General features: G+C 47.2%; 1 protein-coding gene across 4 annotated transcripts in view; it reads right to left on the bottom strand.

Annotated features, from left to right (window-relative positions):
• TENM2 (teneurin transmembrane protein 2) overlaps window positions 1–14,899 on the bottom strand; it is an 888,605-nt gene that overhangs the window by 86,694 nt on the left and 787,012 nt on the right. For all 4 annotated transcript variants that reach the window (XM_012655757.1, XM_012655758.1, XM_012655759.1 and 1 more), the window contains one exon: window positions 2,603–2,749. In XM_012655757.1, coding sequence (XP_012511211.1) covers window positions 2,603–2,749 — 147 coding nt within the window. The remainder of the gene's footprint in view (window positions 1–2,602; window positions 2,750–14,899) is intronic.

Genomic DNA, 14,899 nt, shown 5'->3' with positions numbered 1-14,899 from the left:
GTAAGCAACCACTGTGCTCAGTGAAACCACCCGGGAGGCAGAAGCAAAAACAGTGAACCTTACCAGCAAAAGTCGTAGGATTCTGACTCTCTCTCTCCAAAAATGCATTATGGAGTTATGCCTCACCTTGTTAAAAAATAAATTAAAGTGGCTTCTATTTTGGCTGTTTCAGGAAAGAGAAAATGAATGAATGGCAGCCCTGTACGTTGCATCAGGTCTGTAAACGGTTTTGATTGTGTACTCCTATCAGTGTATGTATACCTGTTTATTTAGAAATTAAATATATGTACAATGCCCATCATAGATCATGGAAACTGCAAGAAGTCCATTATGAGGATGAGGAAAAATAAAAATAGAATGTCTAATACTCTCATCCATCACCCCAGTGGGTTGCACCTCACTCTGGACACCACTGAAGCTGACCCATTGGGCCACGAGGCAGGGGCTGACTTTGACTTGGTCGCTGATATTCCTGGACTGGCACATAGCGGGGCCATATACATTTTTGTGAAATCAAATAATCGGACTCATGGATCTTCTTACACTCTGAAACAACTTCTGTCCCTGCGTGAATTCTGGGCAGTTAATAATTTTGGCAGGGGTGGATCACAAACCTGTACTAACATTACACGGTACTCTTAGGAGTTAGGTGGCCCATGTGCTACCATAACCCCTTTTAGCCTTGGAATCTTAGCATTCTATGGGGAAGTAGTGCAAGAAAATTCAGCTCAGAAGTTTAGAATAAGGGTTGGAAAACTTTTCCTGTGAAGGGCCAGAGAGTAAATATATTAGGCTTTGACAGCTACATGGTCTCTGTTGCAACTTACTCTGCGGTTGGGGGTGAAAGGAGCCAGAGACAAAACATAAACAAGTGAGCATGGCCACATTCCAGCAAATGGAGAGGTTGTTGGCTAAAGGATATGAAGTTTCAGTTACGCAAGATAAATTCTACCATATAGCATAGTGTCTATAGCTAACAGTATCGTATATTTAAAATATTTGCTAAGAGAGGTAGATCTTATGTTAAGTGTTCTTACCACAAAAAAACCCCAAACAAAAAGAACTCTCCCAAACAATAATAATAATAAAAGAGGTGGAAAGAGACTTTGGGAGGTGATGGACATATTTATGGCCTTGCTGGTGGTGATGGTTTCACAGGTGTACACTTATCCCAAAATTCATCAAGATGTATACAGTAGTCCTCCCTCTTATCTGAAGTTTTGTTTTCTGCAGTCAACCATGGTCTGACATATTAAGTGGAAAATTCCAGAAATAGACAATTCCTAAGTTTTAAATTGCACACTGTTCGGAGTGGCGTACTGAAATCTCTTGCCATACTGCTCCGTCCCGCCTGGGACGTGAATCACCCCTCTGCCCAGCTTATCCACACTAGATGCTTCCTACCCGTTAGTCGCTTAGTGGCCGGCTCGGTCATCAGACGGAGAAACCCAGTGTATCTACAGGGTTCAGTATAATCCTCGGTTTCAGGCGTCCACTGGGGGTGGCCAATAAAGGGGACTGCTGTACATTAAATATGTACAGCTTTTTTTTTTTTTTGAGACAGAGTCTCACTGTGTTGCCTGGGCTACAGTGCCGTGGCATCAGCCTAGCTCACAGCAACCCAAGCTCCTGGGCTCAAGCGATCCTTCTGCCTCAGCCTCCCAGGTAGCTGGGACTACAGGCACGCGCCACCATGCCCGGCTAATTTTTTCTATTTTTAGTTGTTTGGACAATTTCTTTCTATCTTTTGTAGTAGAGATGGGGTCTCGCTCTTGCTCAGGCTGGTCTTGAACTCCTGACCTCAAGCAATCCTCCCGCCTTGGCCTCCCAGAGTGTTAGGATTACAGGCGTGAGCCACCACGCCCGGCCCGTACGGCTTTTTATATGTCAAGTATACTTCAATAAAGTGCTTTAAAAGAACTTTGTGGACACTGAAATTTGATCTCCACATAATTTTCACATGTCATGAAATATTTTTCTCTTTTAAATTTTTTTCCTCCAACCTTGAAAAATGCAAAAACCATTTTTAGCTCACAGGCCAGACTTGGAGTTCGCCGACAACCGGTTAGAACATGACCTTAGGAGCCGCAGCTGGGTTTGGGTTTCAATTCTACTAGTGGTGGTTGGATTATCTTGAAAAAGTTACTTAACCATTCTCCAGGCCTTGGTCTTCTCATCTGTAAAGTGACATCTCAAAGGGCTGTAAGGATGAAGGCATGCATTGCTAATGACATCTTAGCGCGGTGTGCAGCGCAGATTGTCATCACCGTTGTCACTGACTGTAACTCCCAGGCCTGAAAGGTCTGGTAGGATCAGTGACCCCAAAGGCAGTGCCAGGGCCCAGCCACCTTTCTGTGGCAGTGGGTACTTGAGAGTTCCAGGCCAGCACCAAAGCCCAGTGCCTCCAGCCCACGTCTCCAGGAGTCCCCCAGCTGGAGTAAGGCTGCCCGCCTGTTCTCTGCTGCATTTGCTTCAAAGGAAATGTTACAACAGCATTTGACAATAGTGCAGGGGAAGTCTTTCAGGACAAGCATGAGTCATGACGAAAGCACAGATAACGCCGTGGTCTTGAGGGGCTGGGAATTAGAAGACGCTTGCTTACCTCCCTCATTATCCTTGTTATCTGCACAGGAGGTTTCCATGGCAACGTTGCATCCGGGCCCTCTCCAGCCGGTCTGGCAGACACACTGCCAGCTGTTCTGACCCAGTGTGCATCTCCCGTTACCGTTGCACAAATCAGGGCAGCCATCTGGTGGGAGAAATGGAGAGGATGAGGAGGAGAGACGCGAGGCCAAGCCAGGGAGGCAGGGGGGCCATGCAGAGGGAAGCAAGGCCGCAGGGCAGCCACGGGGCCAGCCTCACAGTGGGGCCCGCGCCTGCCTTCCAGAGAGTCGGGGGGGAGCAGGCGACACATGCAGGTGCAAGACAGAGGGAGCCACAGATGCAAGGGGGTCCCCAGTGACAGCAGACCTGGGCGAAGGGGTCAGAGGCAACCTTCCCAAAGCGGGGAGTTCAGTGACATCCCAGACAACTAAACCAGCGCTGAGCTGACTACCAGTAGCTCAGGATGGGCGCTGCCTCAAAACAAGCTTTCCTTCCTTCCTTCCTTCCTTCCTTCTTTTTCTTTTCTTTCTTTCTTCCTCTCTCTCTTGAAGAAGAGAACAAGTTCCCTATCAACCCAGGATGGAGGCAAAGTGCCCGCCATCTTTCAGAGTTTTAAAGCTATATTTTGTATGATTACCAGGAGCGTCCCATGACTGAGGATCTGCTGGGCTATTTTCATATTCTCATACAGGCAATATTTAGGTTTAAGGGGGCACTTAAAAACGCTGGCTACTTATCACTCAATCCATGTACGGCACGACTTAAAAATACTGCCGCATTTGAAGGCTGTGAAAAGAATAGGCACTGGGTGCCACGAATTGGGAAAAGATAGAGGAGTATATATGTGCGTGGGGGAAGGGCGGCTGGGGATGGGTAATTCTTACTTTGTGGCTTGCTTTTCTTTCTTTCCTGTGTGTGCGTGTGTGAAATCAGCAGCCTACCTAGCTCCCTAATTGCTCTAGCACCCAAAATGATCACAGCTACCACTCTCCCAACCTGAGATTGGACAAAGGGAGCCTGGGGGAGGAAAGTAGAAACAGGGGGGCACTGAAGGGGGAAGGGAGAGGCCTCGCTCACACAGCCTTTGTGGCCCTTAACAAGATGTAGAGAAAAGCAGAGAATTGGTAGGATGTGGCCACACCCACAGAACCTACTTACTGGTAAGAATTCCTAGATATGTTTTCATTTTTCTTTCTTTTAACAGCTTTATTGGGGTATAATTTACATACCATAAAATTCACCTGTTTTAAGTGTGCAGTGCAATGACTTTTAGTAAGTTTATAGAGTTGTACACTCTAGGCATGTTTTCTTACTTCATTTAAATATACCCCAATGGCCATTAATTTAACTGTCCCCAGAAAGTAACTTCCCTGAATAACGATCTCTATCCTGAATCTTCTCTCTCTACCTCTGCCATCATTTCTATTTCCATCTTTTTCTATTTTTAAACCACACAAAGTGCAGGCTGGATTGGGCCATGGTGGAGACAGGAAGAGCTTTATAAGGAAGGAGGTAATTGATTTGAAACCTTCCTGGCCCAAATCTTGTGCATCGAATGCGGGCATCTCCCTTGCTTCTCTCTCCGGCGTTCCAGAGGCCTTTGTCTAGCATCTTCCCTCTCTTCTCTCGAGCGTCCCCTATGAGGATGCTGATGAACCTAATTTGTGCATGTGACAGGGGTGGGAATTTAAAGGACTCCTCCTAAGAAGAAAGGTCTTGAGGATCTGCAACTGAGTTTTACTTCTTTAAGAAGGGGAGTTTCGCTCCTCAGTGCTTGTCGCCTCTCATGCTTTCCAGAACGTGGTATGGATTAGGGCCTGCGGGAAGAGGGTTTGCAACAGAGGGGATCTGTGTGGGGCAGTCTGTAGCGAAGCTGAACTCTCTTGAGAGGGCAAACCGAGAGACCGTAACTGGGGAATCTGTTTTCTTTTGCTGCACAGCCTAGCACTAAATCCAGCATGCAAATGAAGCACCTGTGTTTGCACACCTCGAGAAAGGCTTGTTTGGTCTCCACACCCATCCCCACAAAGCCCAGGTTTACATTTCCATACTTTTCCTTACCAAGGAGGTGCCCCTCTCCCTGCCTGGGAAGCCCTTGTGTGTGCTGTGAGAGAGAGCTCGGAGGGGAAGCCACTCTCAGACTCAGAGAAATGCCACAAACATTTCTGCAGGAGCAAAATGGAACTCGGTAGGAAAAACCCAAAAGACATTTCACAGGTTCCCAAGGAAGAGAGAATATCTCCAACCTCCAGCCACCTCCAGCCACCTCCAGCTTTACAATTTCCACCAGTGGCGTTTTGGGGAATGGATCACAGAGAACGCACTAAATGATAGAACTACCAACGTTCACTCGGCATGGTATCTATTTGTTGGTGCTTTGTTATTTAGCTACTTTGAGGTCTCATGTCTGACTATAATCATGTCCAAAGTCTCAACAGAAGCCTCATTGTTTAAGGAAACCCACGTCCACTACATAAAAATCTAAATTTGCAAAGAACGCTAGCACGTCAGGCAGAGATACACACTCAAAATACGTATGTTCCTAGATCGAAGGAGGCTTTTTTCCCCCTTTGCTTTCTCTCCTGATTTCCCCTCCCCCTTGGCCCCTGCCGACCAACTGAAGTGAGATAAACAGACCACAGTCGCGGGTTTTCTCCACATCATATGAAGAAGATGAAAACACGAACAGTAGGAAGCTGGCAAATCTCTGAGAAGTTTCAGGGCAGCTGGGAATTAATGGACAGGACTTTGCTTTTAGCTTGAAGAGGAAGAAAGCAGCCCTGGTAGGTGCGTGTCGTTGCTAGGCAACCCCAAGCTACCCCCAGCACAAGTTCATTCTACGGGTGGCCTTCTGAGGAGGTGACTCTTTGTGTTTGTAAAGTGCAAAGCCAGCTTCTGATTGAGGAAAAACAAAACATAGGAAGTCATTAGTCCGGAGGGCAAATGGGTATCAGGTGGCAGCTATTCTCTGGAAAGGATGCTACGACTGAAGTTGGATTGGGCTTATGGGCTCACACTTGGGCGTCCGATAAGTCTCCTGTATGAGGTCTCTGGATTCCAGGCTAGCACTGCTGACCTCCTTGAGTGCCTACCTCCAAGACCACTGAAATAGAGCCCCTTAGGGCACACCTGTTTGGTTCCTTGTTTATGCAGCTAGAGCAAGCTGGCTGCCTGGAGGCTTCAGGTTCTATCATGATCCTAGACTGGTGCTTCTGAATGGAGGCAATTGTGTCCCCCTTCCTCTCTCCAGGGGACAGATAGCATTGTCACAATTTCAGGAGGATGCTACTGACATCTACTGGGTGGAGGCCAGGGGTGCTGCTCAATACCCTACAATGTTAAGGACAGCCCCCACAGTGAAGAATGATAGAGCCCCACATGTCAACAGTGCCAAGGTTGAAAGACCTTGTCCTAGACATACAGCCCATGAGATCCGAGACTTGATTGTTTGCTGTTGGATCCCAGAGCCTGGTCCGGTTTCAGACACACAGTAGGTGCTTGAATGAATGGAAAACAACTCGGTGTGTGGTATCATTTCACTCTCACCTGTATCTATAAACTCTTCTGAGAGTCATGAGAAGATATTAGGGACATCCCTTTCCAAGATCAAAAATTCCCTTCCCAGGGAGAAATTTCAAGGGCACCAGCAAGATTTTGGTTTGGTTTTTATCATATTGCAACCTATAAAGAGCTGATGCAGAAATCAGGGATTAAAAAAACAAACCCCCAAACATCCCCTTGGATTCTGATGCCTCCTGAATCTTCAACTGCAGTCTTCTGACCTCCAGGCCTGGACTCCAACCTGCACCTTGACATCCCCATCTGTTCACCCACAAGCATCTCAAACTCAACAGAATCCGGCCTCTTTACCCTCCTTCCCCTCACACTCTGATCCCTTAATCAATGAATGCTACCTCCATGCACCCCATTGCCCAAGAATGAAACTTCCTCCTCCCTCCTACTTTCCTCTCACCTCTTGTATCTAATCCCAACCACATCCTGCCTAATTTTCCTCTTACCTGTAACTGGTCCTACCTGTCTCCCTTCCTAGATATCTTGGAGTCTGCCTTCTACTCCTACCCCTACTGCTGCAACAGTAACTCTAGCCATCCTCATCTTTGGTCCAGACTCTTGTCAAAGCCTCCCATCCCTCCTCCCTGCCTCCAGTCTTGCACCAGCATCCACTTCTCTCCATTCTGGACATTGCTAGAAACACTTCAGTAGCTTTCCATTGAGCCCTGGGTAAAGTCCGAAGTCCTTAACCTGGCTTGCAGACCTCACATGAACTGGCTCTTACCACGTCAGCCTATCTCAGTATCATTTTAGGCTTTGGTCCAACTTAAGCCACTTGTCCTTTCCTTACTCCCTAACTGCAACCCATCCTTCAGATTCCCATTCAGAAGTCATCTCCTCCTGGAAGCTTTTCCAAAGCTCCCAAGCCCAGGCGAGATGCACTTGTCACGACAACTTTATCATTTCCTTTATGCCATCCTATCCACCCCACTGTATCACAACTGTCTAGCACCTCCTTGATGCTTGCTGGGCCATGTGGTAGCCCTTCCTTAAGACATTTTACTGTCATCTGCTAGAAAATTATCATAATAAATGTGCATATTGTCATTGCCTACAATTTGAATGGTGCCCCTAGAATTGTGCAGTGTACAACTGAGCAGCTGTCCTGGGCACTCCTGCTATGGCGTAAACCCATCGGGGGAGGGCCCATGTCTAGCTTGTTTACTCTTGGATTGCCAGTACTCAATAAATAGTTGGGGGGAATGATGAATGAACAACTTCTAACTGAACTCAGCATCTCCAGTACCTTTGGCAGAGAGGTAATGAAATAGTTCCCGAGACTTTCTACACATAAATTCCAACCATTAAAAAAAAAGTCTGTCGACACAGTTACCAGGTAGACAGGCTTTTTGCCTTAACAAAAATTAGGCATGAGCAAAATAATGTCTAGGGTACTGTAAAAAGGGGAGCATAAATGCACTTGAAGAAAGCTGTAATTACCATAAAAGGCTTTTCTAAAAAAGCATCAAGAAATGTTCTGCCATGTGTGGCAATTTAGAGGTAGAAATAAGTGGCTAATATTGCATAAGGGTATGGAGAGAGAAACAGGATTTTAATATTCAACGTCAAGCACACCTAAGAAAAGCATAGATGGCAACACCTTCCCCAGATGGAAATGCAAGTGCAAACACAAAAACAGGCTGCATGTCAATGCAGACAGATGACAAGGAACGCCAAAGAAGTGAGACAGCTCTGTTTGGTACAAGAGACCATTAGGAGAGCTACTCCTAGGTTAAACCCTTGTGGAAAGTTTTGTTTTTTTCCAAGTAGGGAAAAAATCTTAACCTGGTTTAAAATCAGAGTTCTGGAAGTGAAACCTAGATCTGCCTCTTGCTGTCTGTGTGAACTTGGGCCAGTAGATTTACCTCTCTGAGCTTCAGCCTGTTTGAAAAACTATATATTTTACAAACTAATCTTATTTCTTGGCCCTCTCTGTAGAATACAACCTCTAGGATGGCAGAGATTTTTGCCTCTTTTGTTCATTGAGATATTCTCAGTGGTTAGAACAATGGTCAGCATATAGTAGACACTCAATAAATGTTTGTTGATTGAATAATTTAACAGGGATGATGACAATACTGTACGTCTTTTTTTCACAGATGGCACAGGTATTACATAAAATGCTAAAGGCAAAGATTTTAGCAGAGCTGGGCACACTGTAAGTGCTCAATAGATAGAAGCACTTATTATTATTAGTGTTGATATAGTTGCTGTTATTACAAATATTGTAATTAGTGGTAGACTTTCTCTTCGTGGCATAGCCCGAAGTGCAGGTCACTCCCAGATCAGGAAAAAAGCAAGAAGAGCCTGTCCTATTTCAAGTTAATACGTTTCTCAGTGTGTGACTGTGCTGTGTCCTAGGAAATCCTCATTCCCTTGACGACCACCAGCCCCAAATCCAGCAGTGCCACGTTGGTCTGGCTGAGTGGGAAGAAAACCCAGTGAAGCTACAAGCAATTATGAGGCTCAGGAGAGTGGAAGGCAGAGTAAATGGGTGCTTTTTCTCCTGGGAAGAATTGTACTTCTGAATATTAACTTAATTAGGAACAGCTCCCCCTCCCCCCTGCAATTGTTTTAAATATCAGTGTTTTCCTGGAGCTGTGCATTGTTGGAATTAAGAAGCACACACACTGGAAATTATTTAATAATAGAGTTTGTCATTACATTCCAGAGCTCTTTATAGTGGCAAACAGCTGAGGTGTTGGGGGTCGGGGATCGCCAGGGGTTCAGTAGCCATTTATACTAAACAGCAGCAGTAAATGCTCGGAAAATTAATCCAATGCTTTGAGACACTCTGGGGAAAACCTCCAAGTAATTTTGGAAGACTGGCTGCCAGAGAAACATCCTGGTTTCTGGAAAACGGCAGGGCTTGTCCCTGTTGCTCACCCGTGTGTGCAGGAGGGAGCTGTGTGGGGACTGTGTTTCCAGGCACAAATTGGCATGGTCACGCAGCTATGAACCTGCCCTTACACAGCTGTCCCTGCTTTATTAGAAAAGACATGGGAAATTGGGAGAGGCAGATGTTTCCCTTTGTTTCAAGTGTCTGCGTGTCTTTAAGGGTTCGCGGAGATGCGAGTGCTGGGGATGCCGGGCTGGGGGCGCTGGCAAGGCCAGCGATCCTTCCCATGGTCTGCTGCTTGTCTTTTGCTGGAAAGGCAGGAATCACTCCCCTCCACCCCAGCAGCAAGAGAAACAGCAGAGCCTCCATGAGACGATATCCATTTGGATCCAGCTGTCCGTGCCGCACGTTTCCTGGATGCACCTGGATCCTCACTGAGCAGCATCACCTCTGCATGGAAAAGGAAGGCAGTTGGCTCAGCCTTGGCCGCAGGAAAAAGAAGGAAAAACGATCCTTTCACCATTTGAAGAAAAAGGAGAAAGGAAGATGCATCTTATTTTTGGCTGTTTTGATGTTTCAAGCTCTTATTAATACTTTCCTTTTCCAAGTAGATGATTATGGGGTGGGGGGAGACTGAAGGTTTAGGCAGAGTGACTGCGAATAGCTCTTCCTGGGAGGGAAACCCCATGTCAGTTACTTAGTGAATTCAAAGTGAATCATCATTATCACTCAGATGCGTTGGGATCCAGCGTGGCCTGTGCTTTCCTTGCTGTGTCTGCTTGCGTCCCTTGGAACATCACCCTTCTTTATTCCACTTCACCTAATCAAAAGAGCATGTAGTGGGCTAGTTATGGGAGCAAATATCACTATGTTGCTAAAGGACACACAAATTCGTGCCATGCTCCTGCTGAAAATCCTCTAGGGGTTTCTCCCATTGCTCCACGTTAGGGCGATGCTTCTCAAAGTATGGTCCTGGGACCAGCAGTAGCATCACCTGGGAACTTGTTAGAAATGCACATTCTTGAGCTCCATCCTGGACCTACTGAATCAGAACCTCGGGGTAGGGCCCAGCTACCCGCATTTTAACAAGCTTTCTGGGGGATCTAGATGCCTGTTCAGTGTGAGAGCCACTGCGTTAGGATTAAGTCCTAACCCTCTAACACAGCCTCGTAGGCCCTGCATTATCTGGCTCTGCCCTTTTCTCCCTTCTCATCTCATGTCACTTCCATCTCTGCTCTCTGGGCTTTAGCCACATTGCCCTGCTATGTTCTAAAACACAGCCTAGATCCTTCATTGGGGTTTTGCAGATCCCTCTCCCCGATCCACGCTCCCTGCACTCTCCTTGGCTAAAGCCATTCACCCTGGGCTCAGCTGGCCCTTGCTTAGGGATGGCTTTCCTGACCTCCAGCTTGGGGTTCCTCCCTATTACCTGCTTTCACTGCACCCTCTCCTCCTCCTCCACTGTACTCGTCATGCTTCTAATTAATCCTTTGTTTAAAGCAGTGGGTCATTCACCTGGGAGCCTTGAAAAGTCCCCGTGTTAGGCTGCACCCCCATTAAATTAGAATCTCTGTGGATTGGACGCCCAGGCGTCAGGTTCCCCTTGCCCCTTTTTTTACAGCTACCATGTGGTTCTTACATGCAGCAGAGGCTGAGAACCCTTGGCTTCATGTCCATCTTCTTGGGAGCCTCTAAACTTCTAGAATGTCAAGACTTTGGCTTGACTGTTTATGGCTGTTTTCCCAATGCCCACCCTCGTGCATTAAAGATATTTGTTGAATGGATGCATTAAAAAAAACTGTGTGGTGTTTCTTTGTTGCTTCACTGGGTCTTTGATTCAGCAGCCAGGTGAAAGGAAAAGCGTCCTGCAGGCCACATCCCAAGCCTCTGAAAGGATGACATGTCCTCAAGGAAAAGCAGCAGCTGGTTGCAGCACAGAGTCCCAAACCAAGCTGACGACAGGGGCTCTGTGTGAGTGCGGTGTGGACCCCTGCCTTTCAACTTGTAAGAAGGAGATACCTCCAGGCTGAAAGAGACAGACTAGAGCACCCAGTGAGCAGAAGAGAAGGCACACTGGTAGATGAAGAGGGTGACGAGAGTTACACAAAGGCGGGGATAACAATAATGAGAAAGCCCAATGGTTTAATTTGGTTCTTGCAGGATAATCAAGTTGTTGTACCTTGCATGGCTTATTCCCGCAGCTGTCCAGCAAATAATGAATGTGGCACCTACTGGTATGGAAATAGGGACAAGGTGCGACTTTGATTTCTTATTTGTTATTTTTAAATATCCAATTTCTGCACCCACTGAGCATTCTTATAGCCACAGGAGGGTCATAAAAATACAAATAACACCTAAGAGGCTTGTGGGCACGGACTTGTTACTTCTGCAGGGCTGACAGCTCTCTTTTAACTAATGTAAAATCAGGCCAACAATAAATTGGCATTTTTTGTTGTTGTTGGTGGTGGTGCTCCCAGCACAATTTAGGAAATGCAAGGAAATCACTAAATGTTTGTTTCTAACAGATGTTAAAAGGGCTAGACAAAGAATCCGCCCCAGGATTGACATTCTGGATTTTAGGGGGCTCTTTATATAATAACAATAATAGCAAACCCTCATAGAGACATTGCTGTGTGCTGACACTCATGTGTACCTTTCATGCATTAGCACGTTTTATTGTCACAACAGCCCTATGGTGTGGGTGCTATTATTGTTCCCATTTTATAGGTGAGGAAATGGAGGCACAGAGAAGTTAAGTAACTTGGCTAAAGGAACAGAGTCAGTTAGTGATGGAGCCAGGATTTGACACAAGGCAGATGGCTCCTTAGTCCTTGTTCTTAAACAGGGTGACCAACCATGCCAGTCTGCCTGGCACTGTCCAGGTTGTAGCACTGGGGGTCTGATGTCCCGGGAGACTCCTGAGTCCTAGGCAGCCTGGGATCATCGCTCATCATCGAGGACCAGAGTGAGGACTGGGCTCTTTTCATTGGCTGTCATGGAGGAGAAGATGAGGACAGAGGTGGAGGTCCCCAAGGGCAAGAAAGAGACCACAGGCTTTTACGCTGAGTTACTTGTTTTAGTATGTTGGGTTCTCCAATAGATTCTGTGGCCTCCCGGGGCCAAAGTGTCAGGTCAGCTCAGTGACAGGGTGGCAGTACTTAGAGTAATGAAGGGAGTGGGCTCTGAATCCAGATTGCCTGGGTTCGTATCTCAGCTCCACCCTTTGGCTGCACGATCTTGGGCAAAAATCATAAGATCTTTAATTCCTTAGTTTCTTCATCTGTAAAGCCCAAGCAATAAAAGTCCCTATCCCACAGGGTTGTTGAGGTTTAAATGAGAGAATACATCACAAGTGGCACATAGTAAATGTTTCAAAACAGAGAGCTATTATTACTATCGTTATTGTTAAAAGTAACCTGGGATAGTGGTGGAAAGGTCTGTGTGGTTTTGGAAAGCCTTGGATTTGCACTTGAATTGGCGATGAGGAGGGACTGTACGCTATTATTTAAAATAGGATCGGTGTAGTCTGTAGAGCAAAGACCCCAGAAAGGGGCCCTCCAAAGACCTACATGAAAATGAGAAAAATGAGGTAATTTCCCGAGAGTTGCATGAGTAAGATCTGCACATAATGGATGCGATAAATTATCTGTAGGATTCCCCTTAAAAACATAAAAGGTGTGCAAGGTGACACTGTCTAGGATCACAAGGCTTAGAAATCTCAACCTGGCTCAGAAAAGGATGTTAACAGAAAGGGGTGGTCTGCTGGGGGTGTGGAGAGGGAGCTGGTGCTGGCGCAACTGGGGTCGGGGGGCTGGCAACAGAGCCCGCCGTCTGTGAGTGCACAGCTGTGCTCAACCATTCACACCCTGATTATTGCATTGACCCATCTCAAGGGCCACGTGAAGTTCGTATTACGATCAGCATTCGTGGTTGAAGTTGAAGAACTTGCCTAGGGTCATAACCACTGCAAGGCGTAGGTGGGAGGGTTTGACCCCAGGCCCCTCCGACTCTGAGCCCATGCACTTTGCTCCCCTCTGTTCTGCAGGGAGAAGGCAACTTCAGAATAGCATACCGCTTGTTCCCCAAGCAATCTGCTTTCAACGCCATTTCCCATACGGAGATGTGGAGTTTCTTCACCGTGGGTTACTGATGGCCATTTTGGGTTTAGATGTGAATTTGGGTAGCGTGAGGGCAGCATTATGGGGCTTGGCCCACTCTGTTAAAACAAGCAATGCAGGGTTTCTGAAGCTGAGAACCAGACCATGCACCATGAGGACCCTGCTGGGGGAAGTCCCCTCTGGTGACCTGCCAGAGTGGTGTGGCAGTCACCCCGTCAGGACTGTTGGTGTTGTCTCCTGCTCTGTCCTTAGTCCTTAATGAGTCTAGAGTGTGGGAATCAGGGACCAAAGGACCCCTAAAGGAGAGATACCACTCCCATATGGAACATTTACTGAGTGACTACAATATGCCGATTTCCGCAGTAGACCTTTCATTCATCCAATAAATATTTATGGAGCATGTCTCATGCACCAGGTACTTTCTAGACAGGGGCATACAGTGGTCAACCAAAGAGACAAAGTCTTGTTCTCAAAGATCTTACAATCTACTGGGAGGAGAACTGCAATAAACAAATAAAACAATTACTGTTGCATGTCAGATGGTGGTGATTGCTCTAGGGAAAAATAGGGAAAGGGGATTGCAGTGGGGCAGTGTGGGATGGAGTCGCTGTCTTATACAGAGTGGCCAGGGAAGCCCTGGCTGATGAGGTGATGTTCGAGCTAAAAACCTAAGGGACAGAGGGAGCAAATCATACCAGTATTTGGAAGACAGTAGTCCAGGCAGAGGAAACTGTAGGTACCAGAGTGCTTGGGGTGTTGGAGGCACGGCGAGGTGGGCGTGTGGCTGGGGCAAGTGAGTGAGGTACAGGGCCTTGTAATCCACCTGGCTTTGTTCTGCATTAAGTCACTGGGGGGTTTTGAGCAGAGATATGATCTGATCTGGCATGAATTTTTAAAGGATCCCTTGTGCTGGGTGGAGAACAGATGGAGGAAGGGGCAAGGGCAGAATCTGGTGGCCTGGCTGAGGGGAGGCTGTCGGGATCAGCTGGGTAGGTCATGGTGGAGGCTTGGGCAGGGCACAGGTTTGCCCTGCTCTGGGACCCTATGTGGCATGGCTAATATTGGATGTGTTTCGGTTTCCCTGCACGTCCCTCCGGAAGGGAAGGCGTTTGAGACACAAAAACAGAGGATAAAATACACGGTCCATAAAACAGCGTGCAAACAAGCCAAACTAAGTTGGGAACTAGTGGGCAGATGAGGTTGTGGAGGCTGGGTTTCACGGTGATTCTGCCCTCCTCTCTGAGTGGCCTTTCCACATTACAGAAAACACATGGAGGGGAAGGGCAGCATGGGGGCACCGAGGTGCCCAAAGAGCGAAGAAAGCCATCAAGTCGCAGGTGCGGTGTCTGCAGGGCCAGGGCTGACAAGCCCACATGGAACAGCTCTACCAAGGGAATGCCCAGCCTTTCTTAACACAGTGACTTCAGCCCTGGAGGCAGCATCCATTCAGCCAGCTTCATCTAGTTCTTCTCGGCAACAGGCCTCCTTGGACTAGCCCAAGCACCCTTCCGGTTAACTTTCTCCCAGGCTTTTCGTTCCTTCTGTCCCTACAGGCCAGCTTGACCCATCTGAGTGTGGCACTCAGACATGCTTAAAAAGCTCTTTCTCGCTATGTCTTTTTTTTTTTTTTGAGACAAAGTCTCACTCTCTTGCCCGGGGCTAGAGTGAGTGCCGTGGCATCATCCTAGCTCACAGCAACCTCACACTCCTGGGCTCAAGCAATCCTTCTGCCTCAGCCTCCCGAGTAGCTGGGACTACAGGCATG

The sequence above is a fragment of the Propithecus coquereli genome, unplaced genomic scaffold, assembly GCF_000956105.1.
Source record: "Propithecus coquereli isolate 6110/MARCELLA unplaced genomic scaffold, Pcoq_1.0 Scaffold483, whole genome shotgun sequence".
NCBI classification, from domain to species: Eukaryota; Metazoa; Chordata; class Mammalia; order Primates; family Indriidae; genus Propithecus; species Propithecus coquereli.
The sequence above is the reverse complement of the archived record's forward strand: the minus strand, read 5'-3'. Positions and strand labels throughout refer to the sequence as shown.